Below are 17,884 nucleotides of genomic sequence, written 5' to 3'. Positions count from 1 at the left end.
ATGAATTCAAGTCTCATAAAAATACAAATAACTAATCCTTACAAATGGCACTTTTAGAAATGTGTTAAGTATTTTATTTAGTAAGATGTAAATTTTCTGATGTTGAACTTACCATAAACAAACAAACAAAAAAACCCCTCAAGATACATTAATGTAAGGATAACAGATAAAGTCACTGATTTCTTTACTCTGGCACACTATTAACTTGCAGCTCCAAGGATATAGTAACAGGTTCTGTGTAGGAAACATCGTGGTATTCAAATGATTGGATCTTCTCATTTCCAATTTTTTTTTAAATAACTGTAACTCTATACCCCCAAAATACACCTGACTGAAATATTTTATAAAGTTTAGCTATACAATTTTTTTCTCAACAAAGCATTTCAGATAAAATGGTAATGTCCTACACAATTTAAGTGTCAGAAGTCCCAAATCTGTATAAGAAAGCAGTCATACAATATAAAGCGGTGACAGCAACTAGAATACATGCCTTCAGTCCCACTACTTTTGGCTGACATTTCCTATCATAGGTTATAGAACAGATTCTGGCATAAATAAAAAAAACCATGAAGGTGAGGGTTATTTTGCTTAAAATAAAACAATCAGTTCTCACTCTACATTTTGTAAAAGCTAGTATGTTAAAACACAAAGAGTTATCATTTTTATGCCTGCACAATTCCTAAAAACCAATATATAAATAATAAATAGTTGAGAGCTAATTGTAATGGGAGAAATAAAATGTAAAAAAAAAAAATTTCTGCAAGAAACAGTACTGACTTGAGTTAATCACAACAGCAAAAGAATGGCTCCAAAGAAACTCTTTAAAAAAAAATTTTTTTAAAACCCTTTTTAAAAGTATTTTTGAGAGATAGGGTCTGTCACCCAGGCTGGAGTACAGTGGCATGATCACAGCTCACTGCAACCTCAAACTCCTGGGCTCAAGCAATCCTCCTGCCTCAGCCTCCCCAGTAGCTGGGACTACAGGTGTGCAGCACCACCATGCCCAGCAAATTTTTGTACACACCTATATATATTTTAGTAGAGATGGGGTCTGGCTATATTGCAGAGGTAGATCTTGAACCCCTGGTTTCAAGTGATCCTCCCACCCTGGCCTCCTAGAGTCCTGGGATTACAGGTGTGAGCCACCATGCCCAGCCCCTAAAGAAACTTTTCATGCTATTCAAATGTAACTTTACATTTGGCTTCAAATCCTGCCCATAAATATCAACAATCCCACTTTCCACTTATCAAAAGAAGGGTGTGAAAGATTAACCACACCATCCAGTCAATACCCTCATACCTACACAATGAAATATAAATCCTCAATGAGTGAATGCAAGGCCATGACTCTAGCAACAGTCGGGTTCCATTTTGAGTGAAGTATTAACAAAAAACTATTAGAACAAAAGGTGTACTTACCATTCTGGCTTGATATCTGTACATGTCCGGATGTAATTCTTTGTTGTTAGAACAAACTCATTATAAAGCACCCATTCAGGTTTGTGGTCAAGAACAGTAGAGGGATGCAACTGAACCACCTGGTTATCTTTCACAGTTAAGTAATGCCCTGTTCGTTCTAAATGTGCCACCTAAAACAAAAACCCAGTACATTATTAACACAATGCTTCTGACATACTAGTTGTAAAGCTACCTATATAGTTAGGAAAAGGCAGGCCTCCCTTTTACTTTTCATTCTATGGCTATACATTTTTATCACTGTCTTATAAAAGCAGAGATAAGCAAACTGCCACCTGTGGGCCAAATCCAACTCACAGCCTCTATTTGTAAGGTCTGTGAATCCAAAATGGTTTATACATCTTTAATTAGAAAGAAAAAATATCATACAAAAAACATCCCGTGAAGCATGAGTAGCATGTAAAATTCAAGCTTCAGTGTTCATAAGGGAAGTTTTATTAGAACGCAGTCATACCCATTTGTCTATACCTATTATGCTCCAAGGGCAGGCAGCGTTAGGTAGTTCTGACAGGGATCTCACAGGTCCACAGAGCCCAACATTATTATCTGATCTTTCCTGCCTTAGACCATCGAGAGCGGGCTCTTCAGCACTGGGCGCCAACTATGAGTAGACAAACAATTACCAGAACATTCATGTCTAAGGTAGAAAACTAAAGCCGGGTGTGGTGGCTCATGCTTGTAATCCCAGCACTTTGGGAGGCCGAGACAGGAGGATCACCTGAGGTCAGGAGTTCTAGCCCAGCCTGGCCAACATGGTGAAACCTCATCTCTACTAAAAATACAAAAATTAGCCAGGCGTGGTGGCGGGTGCCTGTATCCCAGTTACTCAGGAGCTGAGGCAGGAGAATCACCTGAACCCAGGAGGCGGAGGTTGCAGTGAGCTGAGATCACATCACTGCACTCCAGCCCTGGTGACAGAGCGAGAGGTTCCATCTCAAAAAAGAAAATAAATAAATAAAAAATAAGGTAGAAAACTAAAGAGGGCAAAGAGGAAAAGAAAAAGGTAACCTACAAAGACAGGAAAATAAAAATGAAAAAAAGAGCCTGCACGTGCTTCTCTTTCATCTCTTTTTTTTGGTAACGCCTTGACTGGTGATACTCATCAAAATTGACAAGTTCTCCCTTTCCAATTCTAATATTCTGTGCATAAAGAATGAACATGAATAATGGAAAAGAAACTCAATTTCATTCAAAATATTTACTAAACACCTATTAGGTGTCAGGTATTACAATGCATGTTGTTTCTAATAAATTTTTTGTTGTTTTTAAGAGCTAGGATTTTGCTATGTTGCCTGGGCTGGCTTCAACGCTCCTTGCTCCCTACTCAACTTTTCTAGTAGCGAGGACTACTAGAGAAGCACTACTAGCAAGCATACTCTGTGGTGCCCAGCTGTTTGTACCAAATTTTAATCTACATAATTAAGAAGCATAATGCTTGAATATAATTTCATCAATTTTTTTTGAATATAAAAAGCAAATTTAAGAACATGTCAAGCCAGGCCTGGTGGCTCATGTCTGTAATCCCAGCACTTTGGGAGGTCAAGGTAGGAGGATCATTTGAAGCCAGGAGTTCAAGACAAGCCTGGGCAACATGGCGAGGCCCTGTCTCTACACACACACAAAGGCAAAAATTAGCTGGGCATCATGGTGCGTGCCTGTAGTCCCAGTAACTCTGAGGTGGGAGGATCACCAGAGCCCAAGAAGGTAAAAGCTGCAGTGAGCCGTCATTGCGCCACTGCACTCCAGCCTGGGAGTGAGACCTTGCCTCCCTCACCCCACCCCTTTCCCCTAAAAAAGAACAGAACATGTCAAAAAGAAGCTAGTACATATTAAATATTAAGAATATAGTTAAGAGTTTCGAGAAAGAATGCTCATACCTATTATTCACCAAACTCTAATAAGCCTAAGATATTATATAATAAGATGCCACAATAAACATTCTTACTGTTACTTAGATTCAAATACAGACATCTCCCCAATCTCCTTTGATTTTTCATTCTGAGACTGTCTTTAAGCTCATATTCTAGCTATTGAGCCCATCTGGCCTTAAGGGTAAGCCACATCTTGCTTAAGAGACACAGTCAAAGAGAGAATGAACAAACAGGAAACAGATAGAAGAGACCTATCCCAAATCAAGTGGTTTGTTTTCAATTTTATCACCACAAAATTTTCTTGCATTTTTCTCAAAGTTTCTCTTCTTTTATAAACACCTTAAAATAACTTTGCAATATTTACTTGACAAGTTTTACTTCTGTTTGTATAGCCATTAATACAGCACACTTAAACTAAATAAAATCTTTTACATTATGTTTCATCTTTATTGCTACTCAACAGACATTTTTGGCTTTTGCAGTATGCAAGGGTCTTGGACATAATTACCAATGATCCACTCTGTAAGAGGACTGTAAATGAAATCCACGTATTTGAATATTTGAATTTGGAGGTGCTTAGTTTTTAGATAAAGACTAAAGTCAACTGTATGTACTTTTGGATCTGCTCAATTGCTTCCTTTTAGTACTCTGTTATGACAATATATTTCCAATTAAGACCTAGATTCAGAGAAACTTTGCACTGATCAATATTCACATTCCTGAAGAAACGGGTGCCTAATCACATCTGAAAGTAGCCAAAGTTTCCATTTTGTACAACAAAGACTCTTTTAATAAAATAATTCTAAAACTGATTCCTGTATAACTAGACTACCTTAGCCATTTAGTGCATTAATTTGTTACTCATTAAATACTTAAGATTTCTTAGTATATTAATTCACTCAAAGAAACTGGATGTAACAACATTTAAGATTAATTTTTAAGGGCATGCGTAAACTCACTTTTGCTTTCGAGTGGATTCAAAGGACTGTTAAATCAGTGTCATGTGAATACTTAATTATTCATTCCCGTATTATCTACATACCTGCATAAAATACCCAGTAACCAAAGCTTTTCTTATATTAATATAATAGTCCCTGCTTGTAAAGTCAGTACTTCGACGAGGCAAATTAAATCTGTCCATAATTCGAGATAGCTGCTGGCGTACATTGTCTGCAGACATCAGGGACCTGTAGTTAATGAAGTTGTCATAACACCACTGAACCGATTCATGATCTAAAAAGGTGGAAGGCGGGGAGAAAAGAGGGGACCATGAATCATCCACACAGGAATATTCTCTAATTAAAAAAATTGTTATAAAGAATAAGCTAAATAAACCAGAAAGGAGATTTACCCACAACATTTTCTTTAAAACTGCAATGTTACCAACTTTCTCAAAGATCTGTAGTGTGATTCAACATTAGAAACAGTAACAAGGCTTTTGGATTTGGATGCCAAAACAATGATTTTGAATTAACTGTTTTTAGTGAATTATTTCACCCATTAACATCCACCTGGTTGTTTCCAAAAGATAGTCTATCAGATAAGGGAAGGCTGGGTGTATTAGGTAAAAGTCACGGCCTGTTCATTTTCAGTGAAACTACAGCTTTAGATTAAGATAACTGCAAACAACTGTTCGGTATTGTTCTTTAGGCCTGAGCTAGAGCACCCCAGACTTAAAGACGTCAAAGTTTTATAGCGACACATGTGCCTCTAAGCAATTTACCAGCAAGTCCTGAAACTGAAGTTTACAAGGATGCCTGAAACCTCCATTCACGTTTAATAAACAAAACCTAAGTCTAAGAACTTCAAGTAATTTTACTGCATGTATTATCAAACGGATATTTCTCTGATGAATCCTTGATAAGCTTCCAACTAGCCTAGTGTTGCTCATTTAAAGAGCTCAACCTGTAGCATCATGAAAAAAATTTTACAGTGACATCTTTTATGTACCAAAGACAGTCATGGCAAAGAACTACATTATTTATTTCAGAGGACCTTTGATAAATAAGAGGGTTATTGTGAAATGGGAGAGAGAAAACAAAAATTAAAACTGTTGATCCTTCTCTTGCTACTGTGATGTATGCTTAGCTTCAGCATATTCTTTTCTCTTTGGTTCTAGGATTCTAGTTATAGTGCATAACTTTGCCTTAATGTTTTTTAGAGACATAACAAATACATAAGTACATTTTTATCCATTACAAAATGCATCCCCATTTCAGAAATTAAGAGTGGGTGGGGGTGGAGATAGGAAATAGATCTTTGAATTAAAGAATACAGTAACATATTAGAACACCTATTAAGTAATCCATCTGGAATAAGAAACAAAAGGTACCCATCTGAAGCTATTGACATTTAAACCAAAGCACTGAATATCTTTGGGAGCTGAAACAGCACACCGTGGAGGTAATTTTACTTACGCTGATGCTCTATAACAAGCTGAAAGGCAGGAAAATGCCCAAGCTGGACAATAAAAAGGCAAATTTTTGAAAGGGTTGTTGATTTGCAGACTATGGCTTGAAATGTAGTTTTTTTGTGTGGTTCTCAATTTTTAGAATTCATGTACTACAGATGGAAAAATGGCAATTCTAAGTTATTTGTTAAGAACAAATGACTAATAACTAACATCTGATGGTTCTACTGTATTTCTAAACTTGTGAGAAATAATTGTGTAAATGGGAAAAGTAAATCTAAAACTGGGAACATTTTATTAATATAACTTTAGCTGTTTCTCTCTTACCAATACAGTAAACTACCCCTAAGATCTAAAGCCAAATCACTGTCTAATTTTTAGAGAGTAATCTCCCCTCCCCAGACAGATTAAGGTACTGCAAAATAACTTAAATCTAGTTTTGGATTTCAAAGGGTTATTTCCATAAATAGTATTAAGACAACATTTTAATTGACATGACATTTTAGCTTCACTATGTAATCAACTATTGTCTGTAACATAAAACATCTTGACCAGTATCTGAAACACGCTTTGTTTCAAATATACTGAATGATTCAATTAATAACATACAACCATTTAAAAATCTTTCATGAAAATATTTCAAATATTTTCATATCCATATATATGCCTATATTGAAATAATAACACATGGGGATCTGGCAAAGTTTTTTGCTTTTTTTTTTAAAGGGCTTCTCTTATTTGAAAAGGTGGCAATCAGTGATTAAAAGATAAATCTTCATCTTTAACTAATAAGGACGGTTCTAATAAATGTCAAGTCATCACATACTGCAAACCCCTAAAAACCACCAATGACTAACCATCCCTCTGGCAGTGAGAGCTCATAGTACCTCTCACTAATAATTCATTTCTTGGGCAAACAGTAGACTTGAACTTTTCCAACTCTTGTTTACAGGCCACTTGTAGCCTGAGAACCATCATTCATACTTGTCTGTTTTTTATATTTTATTAGTTGTATTTTGATGTAAAAAGTAGTATTTTGATGTATTTATCAGAAATAGATCACACATCTGGTGAGTGGACAAGACCATTCTAACTTACTACATTCCCTCTGACTGTAAATCTGTTCCTTCTCAAGGCTTTAATAGGTTATGTATCTCTTGGTCACCCTGCATGTTTTGCATACAAGAGGAATACAATACGGTAGGTTTTTTGAGTATATCTGTCTAATCAGGGGTAAGTCTTTAACACTTCGTAAGACCAGTATTTGGATACAAGAAAGATTCTAAGGTAAACCATGTGCTGGTCTTGAGCCTTTGGTTTCATAACCACATTTCCCTTAACTTTCATATCTGCCCAAGTTTTTTTGGGCCTGGGCAGAGAAGGGCTCCATTCTTTCTCTCTGCTAGTCATCAATTCTATTCAACTCATATCAGGGTTCTGGAGTAAGCAACAGACGTAAAGCAAGTTAGGTACTACGTCTGGTGCACACACTGGCCCTCTAGCACTTCTGGACCCCAAGACAAATAAATTCACCATCACCCCCACAGAGATGTGCCAAAGTCAACAGGCTCCCCATTTTAGGGGTATAAATGAGATTTTTATGAGATAATAAAAATGAGTTACAAATAAAACCAGACATACAAAATTGGAATGTCAACTTTATAAATTAGGAAACCAATTTCTCATGAGAAGAAACTACAAACTTAGTGACGGAATTCCACATTTTTGGCACGGGGTGATGTTGTAGGGCTATCAGTTAAAAAAAAAACCAAAACTGTCAGATCCGGTTGCACTCAATTGCTGTATTTTTTTTCTCCTTTGAATTTATTAAGGTTTCCTCTCAATTTTTGTAAATGGTACATTCCAACAGCAGCAGCTAGCAATAACTTCGTTATTATTATGTTTCCTCATTTACAAGTCATTGGCAAATGTTTTCCAGGTCACTATTCTCTGATAAGATAATTTAAAGCTAGAACAATTACTTCATATGTCTACAGCATAACTCACAATTTTTCCACTGGTAGGCATTTGGGTAGCCAATTTTATTTTACCACCATAAATAATGATGGGATGAAATTCTTTAATCAAACCAGTGTACACAGAATACCAAAAAATAACTTTTTAAATTATTTCTGGGTCAAAGAGTGTAAGGTTGCTAAAGTTCCTGGTAACATAAAATCACATAAAGACCACATAACCCCACTCCCATACAGCTAAGGAATATTTTTCTTCAATGTCTGCAAATTTTATAGGTGAGAAAATGGTAGCGCCTTTCATTATCAATAATAATGCCAAAATAATAATGCATTTCTTGGGCTAACAGTACAGTTGAACTTTTCCATATCATGTTTACAAGACCACTGATAGCCTGAGAACCATCATTCATACTTGTCCATTTTTTTCTATTAGCTTTATTTTGGTGTAAAAAGTTCTTTATTAGTAAAAATGTTAGAGTAATGAATTGTATAAACAATATAAAACTATTCTTAAAATGTAAAATGCACAGAAATAGAAGTATATAAAAACTTGCATGTTAGCGATAAATGTCATGCAAGTCTGTCATTTTTATCACCGTATTTTTTCAGGTTTTCTACAACTGGTGCTTTATCCCCTGATTATAAACATAAACAACTTTGGGAAAGACTGGCAATTTCTATTTTAAATGCTAGTCAGGAGTTTTTCTAAAGTACCTCTGGGTTTCTAATGTAAGTTGTCACAGATAATAAATGAAAGTGGGACAAAGAAACATCTTATACACTGCAAGTGACATTTAGACAAAAGAATGTCTCCAATCAAATTTACACTTACTTTGTTTAAAAGCATGGTAGACGTTCAGCAGTGTCAGATGATCTCCATCTATGTGGGCAAATCTCATCTTGGCCTCATCTGCGGCTTTCTTGGCCTCCGTGGGGCGAACAAAACACTGTGGGACTAAACAAGGTTGGTATGGGCCCAACACAAACGCCCATATCGATGAGTCACGCATTCACAGATAGAGGAACAAGGCCTAGCTAGGTCAGTTCACAGAGCATAGGGCAGGGCAGGATGGCCTCCAACTGCATCTTGGACTGTTTACTACCTTGATTTGGTACATCAACACCTAACCACATCTGTAAGACAAGAGGATTTCAAAGCTACAGAGTACCTGATTATTTTAACTAGATCTAAAAGTAGGCATCAAAACAGCTATTCTGAAGGCCATCAGGATACTAAAAAGCTCAACTTATTTAAAAAAAACCAGTGCTGATAGCTCTACCAATAACCAGAATAATGGTGTCAATTGCCTTTCAGCTAACTGTAATTTTTCAAAAGGACATCCACTAAATCTATTGAATGGCCATGAAAGTTAGGAAGCTACGCTTGCCCACTGCAGAGCTAACAACAACTTTGAAACCAGTCTACTGCCATGTTTCTATCAGAATTTTTTCCCTAATACTGTGGCTATTACCAACTGGTGGGTATCACTATTAGCACCGGTGAGCAGAAGCATATGTAAACATAAAAATATCAAGAATTCTTAGGTTTGGATGATAGCAGTAGTGGTGGAAGGTTAAACCGCCTCTGAATTAAGAAAATTCAAAAAGGCTGGGATATTCAGCCTAGTGTTTCAGCATTTTAACAAAAGGATTAGAAAATAAAAGTCCCAATTTTAAAAAAGAAAAAAACAAACTTATTTGTATCAAAACCTCAATATAAAGCAAAGTCCAATATTTCAAAAGTTGACAATTAGTCTGAAACAGTCATATCAAGGGTCATCAAAATATGTAACTACAGTTATTTGTTTAGAGCCTCAATATTAATTCACATAAAACTTTAAATTGTTACAAAGCATGTACTACATTTTTTGAAATACAACTTTCCTTAATTCAGTTTAGCAATTCCATAGTCATAAAAGCAATATGAAAATAAAAATACTTAACAGTTTGGGACTTTTTCAACACATTTTAAAAGCTCTTAAAACCTTGTCAATGAAAAACTTCATAAATTATCGGTTCCGATAGAAGATAATGGGAATAATCAACAACAAGATAAAATACAGTATCATATTACTCTTTCCCATACAGTTTCCCCTTTAAAAAGATGTCAAAATAGCCAAATAGTGACAACAAAACATGATCATAATAAATATTAAAACTCTTGCTTAATGTAACTGAAGCAAGGTAATGATAAAAGTACACAAACTTCTCACAGCTGTGAATGTTAATGTGAACTAGCCACTAGAGTTAAGTGGGAATAAATAAGTCGTGCTCTGAAAGGCCTCTAGATTTGCACTGTTAATATCAGGACCTTAAAACTTCAAAAACTATTTTAATGTCAAACAAAGCATTACAAGCTTAGCAAACTGTTTTTTGTTCCATGACTTCTTCCTCGCCTCTTATTTGAACACTTTTCCTACAAATGGACCGTTTAAAAACAGTCCATTTACATTGCTGCACATAAATGCTCATTCTCCTGATAAACTAAAGGTTTTTATTTGTAATAAATAAAAATAAGGTTTTTTTAAAATTACAAATAAAACTGAGATGTAGTTGGAAGATTACAACTGCATCACAACAACAAACTTTTTAAAGAGCTAATATTCTTAACTCAAACAACGGTAATCATGTAAGTATATCTGATAAGAGAACCTAGAGAAGTAAAAACTAGGTAGACAGACAAATGAGTACACAATCCATTAGTTCTTGCCCCACACTTTCTCTAAAAACTAAAATCTTGGGAGAGGTACAACTGGGAGAATCTATAAAACAACATATAAGAAAGGCAGACAACAACCTACCACCACCTCCGCAAATGAAGCTACAATTTAATTAAAGTGACTCAATACTGCCCTGCCCATCTGCTCTGAGTCTGATCAGTCATAACTCTGCAAGAAAACATTTTAGCTACTTCTTAAATAAAAAAATTCACACCATTAGAATATACCATACATCTAAACTAAGCCATATTATTTTATATTTAAATTTTTTTCAATTTATCCTTTAATTCCACAGAATATTTTGAAATATTTGCAGCATTAAGATCAATAAACCACTCAGCAATAGGGAGTCAGTTCTCTCCAGTGCTAAAACTAGTAGCAGAGAATATTTTGATTGTAAGAACTTATTTCCTATTTTTAGCTGTAAGAATAGCCATTCATTTGTTTCTTAACAATATTTCTTTTCCTTTAGGAAAAATCTAATTTCCAAGTTACTATTCATTTGTGGTTTACATTTTGTTACTAAAAACAGCATTATTTCCTTAGCTTAATGGTCCAATTTTACAAAATTGGCAATTTTATATATTAGGTATGTTTCTTTTACCAAGTTTTTCTACCATTGTAAAAGAATGTCATTATCAGATTAGATTTTAAGCCTAAAATTATACATCACTATTTCTATTTACTTGATATCAAGTCTGAAATTCATGCTTGTTTGGGTGCCATTGGAGTACATATATAGAAAAGGCTCAACTTAATGTATAGCTTTAAGTTTGCCACAGGCACATTTAATAGAGCCAAGTACTAGAGCAAAGTTCTTCTTGTACTTGCAGTAAAAAAAAAAAAAAAAAAAAACCCCACAAAGATAGCAGTGATGGACCTTTAACCAAAGAATTCAGTTACAACTGTGCTCAAACTAACTGCAATTTTTATTAGCACTCAAGACAGCCAATGTTTTACTATCTTTTGTGCACAATGACTTACTTTACTTTTGTAAGTACTATGTCATTACGAAGCTATTTACAAGGTATTTAGGAAACAAGATTAATTCCTTAAAATCATCTATAAAATCCACTATCATACTAAAAATTAAAAAACAAAAACAAAAGTGAAGTCCACCCAAACTTTGAAGAGCTGGGCTTTTTTTTGTTCCTTTCCCTCTATTACCTGACAACATAGCAGTAATAGATAGGACCTCATTAGAACAGTTGTAGTCACAACTTGCAATAACCATTTTTGCGAGCTGTGGATCTAGAGGAAACTCTGCCATCATGGATCCCAATTCAGTCAGATCTCCATCATCATTTAAAGCAGCCAGATAATTCAAAAGTTCCAGGGCTCTCATCAGAGTTTCAGGAGCTAGGGATAAAAGACAATCTATTAGACACGGTGCCTTAAGCAAGCAAAAATGTGACAAAGTACAAACTATTATAAGCAATCTCATTTTTCATTCTGCAGTGGACCAAACTCAAACTCAAACTGTCATCCAATTCAATTATACAGATCTAGCAAACAATGAATCATAAAAACATTGCAAAATTCTCCTGTAGGCAAAACTGTCTTCTCCGAAATACATTAAATAACTGCTAATTCATCAATGTGTTTATCAGACTGTTTTTTCCCCAAAGAAAAATTAGGAATTCTCACATTTTCATGCCCAGAGGATAATTCAATTTACCTAACCCCCCCCAATAATAACTTTTGAAGAAAAAAAAGAATGTGCTCATATAACTGTCACCTTTTTTAGTTTTAATGCTATCACGTAAGACTTAATCTTGATGCACACTGGATGGAAAAGGCAAAATGTATTTAATATATATATTAAATAGGATGCAGAAAAACACTAAGAGTCAATTTTGGTTAAAAGATCTGATAAAAATGTGTTTTGATAAGTCATACCTGGTGGATCCATAAAATCAAAATGTACCAAATCATCAATACCAAGTTTCTTCAATTGTAACACAACTGATCCTAAATTAGAACGCAAAATCTCAGGATAGGTGTTATCCTAGCAAAAAACAAAAACATGTATTTGTTATGTTAAACATGCCTCAGTCTCTTTGTTCAAGAAAACAAAAAATCTGTTCACTGCCTCCCGAGCTATTTGTTTTGGCATTACTTCTACACTACTGTCTCAGGAGAGATAAATACTTGTAGACTACACTAGAGAGAAACCATTTTTCTCCAACTATCTTTATGGTATTCGAAGTGTTTGCTACTGTCCATAAAACTAGAAACTGCAGAAAGAAATCTGTATAGTAGTCTTCACTCATCTGTGTTTTCAATTTCCATGGTTTCAGTTAACCACTGTCACCAGAAAAAATTTTAAAGATTCCAGAAACAAACAATTCATCAATTTTAAATTGTGCACCATTCTTAGTAGTATGCTATATACACTATATGCCCATTTGTCACTTAACAACCATCTGTTATGAGATCAACTTTTGCAGTATCACAGTGCTTGTGCTCAAGTAACCTTTTACTTAATAATGGCCCCAAAGCGCCAAGAATAGTGATGCTGGCAATTTGGATATGCCCTGAAGTGCTTCCTTTAGGTGAAAAGTTGAAAGTAAGGAAAGAAAAGAAGTTGAAACCTAGTAAGGAAAGAAAAAACAAACACATCTAAAGTAAGAATGTATCTTCTATCAGTGAAATTGTAAAGAAAGATATTTATACATAGTATATATAAGTAAGGTTCAGCATATTCTAGTTTTCAGGCATGGTGGTGGTGGTGGTGGGGGTCTTGGAATGTATCAGCCTCGAATAAGGGGGTGTGCAACTACCTAAGTTAATTACACTATACATTTCACTCCTGGAAAAGCTAAGGAGCTTTTAATCCTAAAGGGCAAGATTAAGTAAATAAGGCAATTTTCTTCTGGTAAGAAATTCAACTTAACATTTTAAACATATAAGGCAGGAAACAACAATACCCCATACCTGCATTTCTGTTTTATAAGCTTTCTCTGTGTAAAGTCTGAAGCATTTTCCAGGTCTGGTACGTCCAGCTCGACCAGCCCTTTGTTGAGCTGACGCTTTACTAATAGCTGTCACCAAAAGGGACTCAACTCTGATTCGAGGATTGTAGACCTATTGGAATTGAAATACCACAAGAGTCTTTCTTCAGTCAAACACAAACTTGTGATCCAACGGAAGTATCCAAAGCCCACAGTTAATTCCAAAATAAACAAAGAAATACTGATAGCCATAAATCATGCTGCTACAATAGAAAACCCATCATCCTGAACCTTAAAGTTCTTTTAGACATTCTAATTCGATCATCTGAAAGACTCAAACTAACATGAAAAACTTCTTGTCAAACACACAGACAGCTTATATAATCCTTACTCCTCCTAATTTCAGATAATTTCAGTTCTATCAGGCTGACCTTTTTCCTTGCTTTTTATATGCTGGGTAGTCAAGGATTCTGCCCTTCACTTTCAAAACTCAATGTTCTGGGTACTATTACTCTGATACTGTTTAATGAAAAAAATTTCCAGCAATAACATGATATGCCTACAAAATGTAATTAATTTATCCAAAGATACCTGAAAAATAAAACATGTATTTATTAAATAGCCAGTTCACTTGCACTTCACTTCATTTAGTACACAGCACTGTTAAACTAGAGGAGTAACATAGTACTGTTTTCAAATAGTGTGCCTAGTTGACAGCAGTAACTCTAATGTTGGATAAGTGACTGAACCGCAGGGATGGAAATCCTGTACTTTATTACTAAACCCATACTGTTAAATGAATATACAAGCCAAAACACCCACCATCACTACACTGAAACAAAGAAATCAAAGCAATTCTAAAAGGAAAAAAAGCCTAGAATTACATATTAAACAGTGTCTTAATTTCTGAGAGCCACCCAGAACATACAGCAGAAATCTGAAAATCAAACAAAAGAAAATAATTCCGAAAGGTAAATTTTAGCCATTAAATGAATGGGTAGTAAGTACTGTTAAACCAACTCTAATTTATAAAGTATCCACTAAGTATGTACCTTCTGTTTCGCAAATCCAGGATCAATCACAAACACCACACCATCTATTGTCAAAGATGTCTCCGCTATGTTAGTTGACACAACTACCTGTTAAGAAATACAGTATATAAATTATATGACACATCGAATAAAATTAACAGACTGGTAAAGATCAGCCACTAACTTTCACTAACACAAGGAATTTCAAACCAGCAAATAAACTAGAAATATGATTTGATTTTCAATGGCCAATGCTTTAAAAAGGTAAATTAAAATTTAAGAAACCAAAATTTTGTTTACGTCACAACAGCAACTTCTTTCTCAACAAAACTATTAATTACTTCAGGTTATCACTCAACCGCGCTACATTTTGCTTAATCAAATTAATTGACAGCATAAAAAGAAAAACACTGATAAAGCAATATAACATGCCTGACAAAATGTCTGATAAAACAGCCCTTATAATTAGTATTCAAATTTCCACAAGTGTATCTTTCAAAATGAAAACTTCGTTTTTTATATCACCAAAATTCAACTCAACATTTTAAACAAAATGCCACATGGAAAAAACCTCAAGTTATAATCCAGTAAGAACTGACAGATCAGCAGAATCAAATGTAAATATTTTGGTAAGTGCATGATCTCAAAGGGATGACATGTAATATGCTATTAAATAATACAAAGCAACTGTTAAGAACCATAATTTTTTTATTGACAAAATGTTTAAAGCATTTACATACTAATATGATAGCTTGTTTTGTGTATGTGCATGTTTTACTATAAATTACATGTTTTAGAAAATTAGTTAAGGACTTGGGAAAGATGTTACATATAATTTTTTCCTTTTAAAACAACGGGAAATGGGGATTCCTCATTAGCATTTTAACTTAGTACATCTGATTTTCAGGAACAGGTTACTGATATTAAGTTGAAGATGTCTGTATACGCAAGCAATTGATACAGAAGATGAATCAAATAGAGTCTGCTTTTACCATTTGTAAGGGAAGATTAGACATGGATAGAAAGTGTGAGTGGCACCAAAGATACACTGTGAAATTTAAAAAGGTTTACTTCCATAGCAAAGACAAGAAAAGCTTTACTGAAAAATAACAGCATTTAGGATAGTCCTTGAAGGTAAGGTTAAGACCTACTCATTAGAGAAGGAAACGGCACTTAAAGTTCCATCTTAAAAAAACACATGTGGGCAGGAATGCCTATGGACACATACAAAAAATGAAAAGATTTATATTTATCCCTATTTTATTTTAAAAACACTTAATTTTATAAATCAATAGCTTTAAAAAATCATACGCTTTTGCTGCATTCACTATTTTACTTGAAATAATATTAACAGTTTCATTTTCTGATTTCATATTTACTAAGTAGTAGACTTCCCAAAATACTAGCAGGAAACCTCAGGGATTTAAAAACATAATAGCAATCTACCATCAGTGTATTTCAGAATAATTTACAAGTAATAAACCAAAATGTTTCCTTTTATTTGTCAGCTGAAAAGACTGACAACTAGCAAAGGAATAAGGAACGACAAGTGGTTTGATGATGTTGCTGAAATACATTCTTCAGGACATTTAGATAAATAATCAGCAGCTAGAACTGAAGCAAACACCACCACACATAAGGTTAACAGGTGAAACTTGAGTAAGCATAACCTGCATTTAATATTCTTGTAGAAAGTCCATTTGTTGTAGTTAAAGAAGTGATGAACTCAGAGATAACTGGCAGACACAGCAATCCAACCTGAGTGGCTAAGTAACTGTGGAAAGGTTTTAACACCCCCAAGCTTGTACTCCTTTTATAACTTGCATATTACTTAGTCTACGTAACACAGGGTTGTAGGGAATAAATTATGTAAGGATGTGGAAATACTCTATAAACTATACAGAATGGACCAGGCATGGTGGCTCACATCTGTAATCCCAGCACTTAAAAAGGCCAAGGAGGATTATTTGAGTCCAGGAGTTTGAGACAAGCCTGAACAACATAGTAAAACTCCACCTCTATAAAAAATTAAAAGAAATTAGCCAGGCAAGGTGGCACATGCTTGTAGTCCCAGCTACCTAGAAGGCTAAGATGGGAGGACTGGTTGAGTCCAGGAGATTGAATCTGCAGTAAGCTACGATCATGGCACAGAACTCCACCCTAGGCAACAGACTAAGACCCTATCTCAAATCTATACAGAACCAACTACATGCCTGTAAATACAGAAGACGTCTTCTGGCTTTCTGGAATTCTGGGGTGAAAACCATGGTTCTGAATATATTTATGAAGAAAATCACTTTTTAAAAAGTTATTCTGGCAAAAAATACATGTCACATATTTCTTCTAGAACAGAATACAACGTGATAAAAATTTCCGATGTGACCAATTCTTTAAAGAGTTACTATTATAAAAAAAACACTTAATTTTTCTCCACAAAATAATTTCATCCTGTATGTCTTTTGTCTGGGTCTGTGTGTATTAAATTCTGTAATAGTTAACAAGACATGGATGCATGATTCTGCATGTGTTTAAGAATCAAATGATTTATGCCAACTTGGCAAACCCATGTCATTATTGGTATTAGTAAGAGCCTATTGCCAGCCAAAAGTCAAACCCTAAAATACAAGTGTTAAATTGAGTCCTTACAAAAAAAAAGCACAAGTTTTAGGCCTTTCTCAAGGACTAAAAATAGCTAAGGCTAAATACACACACACACACACACACACACACACACACACACACACACACAATGCAAAAGCAAACTAATAAATGACAAGATAAAAGCTTCTTTGGAACCTCAGCAATTGAGTGAGGCAAGCCCTAAGCATGTTCTAATTGTAAATGGCACACCATACAATCAGGAACCCATCAGGAGACAAAATGACCTTGAATTTGTCAAGGGATTTACATTATGACCAGTAAGAATCAATATAATTGTTACATGCTTTCTAGACTGCAACACTGCAGTAAGTGTTCAAAGAGCCTTAAAAAGTGTTCAAATTTCATTTACTAATATGGAACAGACCCTATGGTGAAAAGCTTGGCATCACTGTCAGGACATGCTATGAGTCAATTTTCCCCCTCAATAACCTGCCTTCTAATAGAACTTACTTTTTTTCTAATAGAACCACTTTCCCACCCCCCACCCACCCCCAATAACTCCACTTCAGAGCAGAACTCGCAGTACTTCATTTGCCCTACCTGAATACTGTCTGGACACAATAATGCATTTAGTTTAAACTAATTTGGATTTTTAGTCCCCAGGGAACTCTGTGGGGGTCTCCAATACAAGGACATCAACTTATTTGCTTATAAACGTCCCAGCAGCACCACAGTAAGCTATCTTCAGACCCTGGATCATCAAGTCTCTCTTTAAAACTATAGAACCATCTCCATAAGGGCCATTTCTCTTTTTTACTGAGCAACTGATGCTCTGAATTGTATTA

At 34.9% G+C, this 17,884-nt stretch overlaps 1 protein-coding gene across 1 annotated transcript in view; it reads right to left on the bottom strand.

The window, feature by feature from the left end:
* Window positions 1–17,884, bottom strand: part of LOC105487838 (DEAH-box helicase 15) — a 67,294-nt gene that overhangs the window by 10,614 nt on the left and 38,796 nt on the right. The window contains exons 7-13 of the mRNA XM_011751465.2: window positions 14,460–14,546; window positions 13,391–13,540; window positions 12,353–12,461; window positions 11,621–11,812; window positions 8,566–8,688; window positions 4,390–4,580; window positions 1,420–1,589 (exon numbers count right to left, since the gene is read on the bottom strand). Coding sequence (XP_011749767.1) covers window positions 1,420–1,589; window positions 4,390–4,580; window positions 8,566–8,688; window positions 11,621–11,812; window positions 12,353–12,461; window positions 13,391–13,540; window positions 14,460–14,546 — 1,022 coding nt within the window. The remainder of the gene's footprint in view (window positions 1–1,419; window positions 1,590–4,389; window positions 4,581–8,565; window positions 8,689–11,620; window positions 11,813–12,352; window positions 12,462–13,390; window positions 13,541–14,459; window positions 14,547–17,884) is intronic.

This window comes from Macaca nemestrina, chromosome 3 (genome assembly GCF_043159975.1).
Source record: "Macaca nemestrina isolate mMacNem1 chromosome 3, mMacNem.hap1, whole genome shotgun sequence".
NCBI lineage: Eukaryota > Metazoa > Chordata > Mammalia > Primates > Cercopithecidae > Macaca > Macaca nemestrina.
Note: the sequence above shows the minus strand (reverse complement) of the source record. Positions and strands in the feature narration are given on the sequence as shown.